The 6,000-nt window shown below is 43.6% G+C and overlaps 1 protein-coding gene across 4 annotated transcripts in view; it reads left to right on the plus strand.

Moving 5' to 3' along the window:
• Positions 1–6,000, plus strand: part of uhrf1bp1l (UHRF1 binding protein 1-like) — a 33,944-nt gene extending 27,944 nt beyond the window's left edge. For 3 of the 4 annotated variants that reach the window (XM_040143981.1, XM_040143988.1, XM_040143998.1), the window contains 4 exons: positions 2,209–2,468; positions 2,902–3,010; positions 3,184–3,341; positions 3,920–5,126. In XM_040143981.1, coding sequence (XP_039999915.1) covers positions 2,209–2,468; positions 2,902–3,010; positions 3,184–3,341; positions 3,920–4,048 — 656 coding nt within the window. In that variant the 3' untranslated portion in view covers positions 4,049–5,126. Of the gene's footprint in view, positions 1–2,208; positions 2,469–2,901; positions 3,011–3,183; positions 3,342–3,919; positions 5,127–5,655 lie in introns of those variants that run through there. The other variant, XM_040143973.1, reaches the window with a different exon arrangement.

The raw sequence follows: 6,000 nt of genomic DNA on the forward strand, positions 1-6,000 counted from the left end.
CACCTTTCCTCCTGACTTTTCCCTCCAGCTCCTACTCCATCTTCCTACTAATCCTCTGTAATTTAACCCCCTTCCCCTCCATATTTCCTTCCCTTCATCTCTCTCCCTCTCTAGGCTATCTTTTCTCTCCCCTCCCTGTCTTATCACAGTCACTCAGTTCTTGACTGCTGGCTCCCTCCCTTTCTTCTTCTTTCTCTCACCTCACCCACCTCTTTTTTTTCTTTTTTTCTTTCTCTCTCTCCATTTGCCTCAACCCTAGCTGCCCAGGATTGAGAGAGAATATGCCATTTTTATCTGAGAAAAGCTGACAGGATTGTGTGTATGTGTGTGTCTTTCTGAATGTTTTTGCTCTGTGGCATTAACCCTCTCCTGACTTTCCTTCAGAGAGCATATTAAAGGGATGTGACACACTTCTCACTGTCATAATGAAAAGATTTTTTGTTTAAGTGGCCATGTTCATGCCTTGCTGAGTCTTTTTTATCACAATTCACGGTGTCTCTCATCTGTTAAAAACTTACGCCTGTAACTGTGTGCTTGCCAGCTAAATTACTATTTGTGTATAAAGTGGTAAAGATTATGTGAAAGGAGGGTTTAAATTACCTTCCTCTGGGTTTAACATCTCTCAGCCTCGGCTTTCATCACTTCATGTTTGCACTCTTTCTCTCTCTCCTCAATTTTTCCACTTTTCTGCCCCTTCTCTTAATAAACAGGAATTGAATCATCACAGTTTGTGTTACTGAGAGTCGAATTCAGTTCGTTCAGGGCTGGAACACTTTTCTGTACTAGTACACGGTCATGTCTTTCACAAATTTTGGCACCTCAGATCTTACTTTTGTGGAGCGACTAATTCATAAAAGGAAGATTTGATGGTTAAATCTTCACTCGGAATCCTCAAATCAGAGGTGGGAGTTTCCACCAAACCCTCTAATCCCTAGTCCTTAGAAATAATTAAACACCACTGCAGCGAAGAACCCGTGGGATTGTACAAAACCTCAGTCTTCTTCAGTCCACCTTTTTTCCTAATTCCTTCCTGCTTCTCTTTTTCCAGCTCACTTTGCTTTTTCTTTGTTTCCAACTTTGTCTCCCACTCCTCTTTCTGATATTGTGCTCCCTCTGTCTTTTTCTTCATCCTACCTCTTATTTCAACCCTGTTTAAATATGGCCTTAACATGCACCCTTTTTTTTTTAAATTTCTTTTTATTAGAGTGAGCAAATTTAAATAAATTCAAACTGTAAATTCACTCGATGTGTCCTGACGATGACCTATAAGATATTTGTATTTTGACATATTTTGCGGCATCCCTCAAGGCGATTGGAAGCGCAATTTAAAGTCACAGTGAAATGGCAGTTTGAGCGTCTTTAGCTTTCCGTAATGAGACGTGTTTCAAAGTAAAACAGAATAGTCTGGCGGGGGTCCAGATACAGGACTAATTTGATCGAACCCTTCAAATATCATTGGACCACTCAAAAGAGTGTGCGGTATAGAAAACAAGGAGCGCTGTTGGAGACCGTTGGCCTCCGCCCACACCTCCCTTACCGTTAGCTCATGAGGCTAACTGTTGGATCAGGAGGAGGAGGACGAAGGAGACTGGAAAATTAGACCTCATCACTCTCACTTTTTGAAGTGTCTGTTTTCACCAAATAACGTCAGTGAACTGTGGCTCTATACACATCCTCAAGTGCAGATGAGTCATCAGAAATATGTCAAAGCTAAGGGAAGAGATTAAAATAGAACAGTAATTGTTTTTTCGGCCAATATTGATATCAATATTTAGGAGTTTAAAAAAGCCAATAATAATAATATACTGGCCAAAGTAGTTTTTTACTATAGACAAAGAACCTTTATATGGATCCCTTAGATTTGTTGTGACCAAGAAAAGTACCAAGTGGAACATTTTACAGGAGAGAAACAAACTTGTTAGCGCTCTCTGGTGGAAAAACTGTGTAATGGTGACACTTTGGCTGAATAACTTCCAACCACTTTTGGCATTTATGTACAGCAGTTACTTACCGGCCGGCAAATACACCAATGCAGTATATCTGCAATAAGATAACATCAGCGGATACATTTGCCCTGCCGATTTGTGGGTGTATTTTAATGTCAGGTGCAAATGTCTTTCAGCTGAAGCATCTCTACATAAACATCCTCAGACGCGACACTGAAGCTGTAGCTAAAGCTAACAGCAGCCTCTGTATCCTCCTCCACAGCCGGTGCGGAGATCAGCTCCGCGTCCCTCGGGGGCTTCCACAGTCCGGAGGTGCGGGCTCGCCTCGAGAGCGGGCCCTGTGCCGCCGCCCACTCTCCGCTGGCTGAGCGCAACGGCTTCCTGCAGCTGCGTCTCCACGGATACCAAGCAAGCTTCCTGATGTCCACGCTGCGTAACCTGGCCCACTTTCTGGAGGACGACTCTGCGCCGCAGGTGCTGCCAATGGAGATCAGTGTCATGAACACGCATGTAAACTTAAAGGTGAGGGTCTATGATGTTTTCGGTCCTCTATGGTTCTGTTATTCCAGATCCCTGTATTCAGACTTTGGAAGCTTGGATTTTTCTTTTACCCGGAGGCTATTGTTGCAGAACTCTACCCGCAACATTTCAGGAGTACACTTGTCCTATTTTTTCCAGTCGTGTTGCAGTAATTGGCCCCATAACTCACTGCATTACAGCCAATAAGCTTCTGTAACCAAGTTAAATACTTTGAACCATGGCCTAATTGGAATTTGGATTTGAACCGAATGTTTAATGACATAGAAAGGCCTTTCTGCCTTCTCTCTTGGGTTCCATCATGGGTGAGTAGATTTGCGGTGGAACTGATGTGGATCTCTTTTTTTTTTTTTTCCCTCTCTTCACACACATGAAAACTTACTACTCCTGCACTCAACGTTTACTTCACGTCTTTCAGGATGACGGTCCCCGAGACAATGCCTCCGACTCCGAGCCCTCGCCGATCACCTTACAAGTGGACAGTCTCATCATACACAGAAGAGACGACGGGTCTTTCTCTATAGGAGGTGACAGACACACACACACACGCACATTTTCTTATCTGCCAGATATTTCCACCTCCACCTTCAGTGCTGATTCACAGCAGTTGCATAACGTGTCCTGTTAAACGCTTTTAAGTCCACGCTCGGTACTTCCACACCTCCAAATTCCCCTCTGTTGTCTCTTCCCCCCTCCTAAGTGGACGGAGCAGCGGAGGCCAAACGCAGGAAAGAGGGCGAATTGACTGACAACTCTCTGACTCCGGTCGCTGAGGCTGCGGGCGGCATCGGCGGCATACCGAAGGCCACGCAGACCCAAGCCCCGCCCCCCAGCCCTCTTCCATCAACCAGAGAAAAGGTGAGATGCACTACGAAGGCATATTGTGGGGGTATGTGAGAGTAAAAGGCATACAGGCACAAAACCTCACCCACCACAACAGCAGATTAATCTAGACGGTAAAGATTTTAGCGAAATGCATGTGTAGCCAATCGAATCCTGTTTTTTTTTTTTTTTTTCTTCCTACAAAAATAAACCGCCGACCAAGAAAGACCTTTTTTGTGCGAGTGATCAATCTGGAGGGTGATATCAAAAGATGTAGTGCCAAATTTTGGTTTTGCTGAGCTATTCCAGTTCCTCGTTTGGCTTTCTTTCACAGTGGGAGTGATATTCACCAATTTATGCAGAATACAAGTATTACATTTTCAGATGGAACACTGAGAGTGAAGAGTTACATAATGCTGTTTTAAGACCTGCAAGTCCTACAATCAGCAAAACACAGGGCTATGAAACTCTGCTTTCTAGCACGGTGTTCGGTTAACCTTAAAAATTTCCAGTAATTGGATCTCGTGACGAGATTTTCCCATCCAGCTCGACTTACCACGAGCAGCCACACGCTGACTCCTCACTGTGGCCCTCCGTTGTCGCTGGTTTTCCAGATGCTGATGGAGGAGAACGAATGTCTGAAGGTGGAGCTGTCCCGCGCCAAGATGGCGCTGGCCGAGGCTCAGATGGAGAAGGACTCGCTGCTCCACCGCATGAAGAACCTCCGAGTCAACGCCAGCTAGGCCCGGCTCCCTCTTCACACCCATCCAGTCATTCAGCCCCCACTGGTCTCCAGTGATAAAGACCGACACTGATGGGCAGCAGCGAGCGAGGGTCCGCAAAATAATTCAAGGCAACGTCAGCAAGTACAGAAAAAGGGATTTCTCACTACAGTGACTCCCTTTTACGTTCTTATTTGTCGATTGAGCCACCGTGTGACTTTAGACTTCAAAATAATTCCCTCATAGAGCAATGCAGAGTCTGGGCGAAGGCTCAAAAATACACGATTTTACACGCTTGTTGTCCGTTTTACGTTCTCCGCTTTGGACTCCGGAGCCTTGATACATTCGGAGAGCGCTGAAAAAGGGAGGAATGACATTTAGTGGGACTATGTAAGTGTGTGTGCGAAAGAAAAGAGGATGAGGATCTATATCAGTGGTTGTGCCTACAGAAAAACCCCTCCCACACTTCTGTTGCGTAAGTTGAAACAAAAACAAACAAAAAAAAAAAATCACAGCTAATGTTCATTCAGTCCTGTAGGTATGGAGGCGTGCTGAATGTCATATCTTCAGAGGAATGTCTCGAAAACTGACTTATTTTGCACTGCACTGAAATTAGACTTATAATTTAGTGCTTTCATATTCGGAGGAGATGAGACAAACATGTTCTTCCTCGTCCTCAGAGTGTGTACAGTGTATATTGTATAAGAATGTGAACACATAACTATTTTCTACGGAACTTTGAATGGTTACGCTTTGTTTCAGTTGAATGTGTATGTGTGTGCGTGGGTATGTGTGTGTGTGTGTGTGTGTGTGTGTCTCTCGGCCAGAACAAGCATTTCATTACAAGTAAGGGGATGAATTTCTATCTGTCAGTTCCACGGCTTTGTCAGCAAAATGCCCCACACTCGTCTGCGCGCCCCCCCCTTCCTATTTTTCTATGTGTAAATAGCTACTTAACATGTGCAGCACTTTTAAAACTGCGGCACTGTAAATACAACAACCAGGACTGTGAGAGAGCAAGAGTTGAGCCGACAAGTGGAGAGAGCATTTTCGCAAAGTAACTCATGTGTCCTCCCATCTAAAAAAAAAAAAAAAACAATAGAGGAGGAAATAAAGCCACATTGAAGCTGCCTGATTTCGCGTGTGTGTGTGTGTGTGCGTGTGTGTGTGTGTCTTTATGTAAATTTCTAATATTTCATGTGTAATTTTTTTTTTTTCCTGGACAAGCGTCGACCGTATCTGCTGCTGTTCATGCTTCACAGGCACAGCACAAAAGACTCTAAAAGGACAGTTTGTCAGCCCGAGGTCTCAAACCTCTGCTCTCGCACTCGACAGTAACAGGAGATTTGGTGCATCCAACAGTCTACATATGCAACTGTCGTAACCTGTGCTTTTGTCAGGCCCGGTTCATTTCAGTTTCTATCTTTAAAAAAGTGGTTCTTTTTCCTACAAATGAAACACAACTAGTTCTCCGCACAAACGTGGTATTAGGACTTGAAAGGTTGGAGGGAGGATTGTAACACGATATGATTGTATGTGAAGACTTTTGTTTGGTGGAGAGGGAAAAATGTTCTTTTTCACCTTTTTTTTTTTTTTTTTTCTTCCTTCCCCCCCTACATTCATCACAGCCCTCCTCCTTCTCCCCTTTCTGGGAAACTCCACCCTCTAAAAACCTGAGGAGGAAGAAAAAGACACAAGAAATAATAAGTTGTATTTTGTCTGTCAAAGCTGCTGAAATACTGATTAAAAATAAAAGAGTATCCAATTTAAAAGTTTCAACTATACAAGTTTTTGCTGTTTCTTTTTTCCTCTCTATCAAATATAACATGTCCTGTATAGTGTTGGGTACTGAAGCTCAAAACGGTGTTTGGTACCAACTACAGCTGCTGCAACAATTAGTTGATTAATCGATTCGTCAAAATAATAGTAAGGTGCAGCCCTGGTAACAAAACAAATTTATCAAAAACTGCCAA

Source organism: Xiphias gladius, chromosome 2 (genome assembly GCF_016859285.1).
Source record: "Xiphias gladius isolate SHS-SW01 ecotype Sanya breed wild chromosome 2, ASM1685928v1, whole genome shotgun sequence".
Taxonomy (NCBI): Eukaryota; Metazoa; Chordata; class Actinopteri; order Istiophoriformes; family Xiphiidae; genus Xiphias; species Xiphias gladius.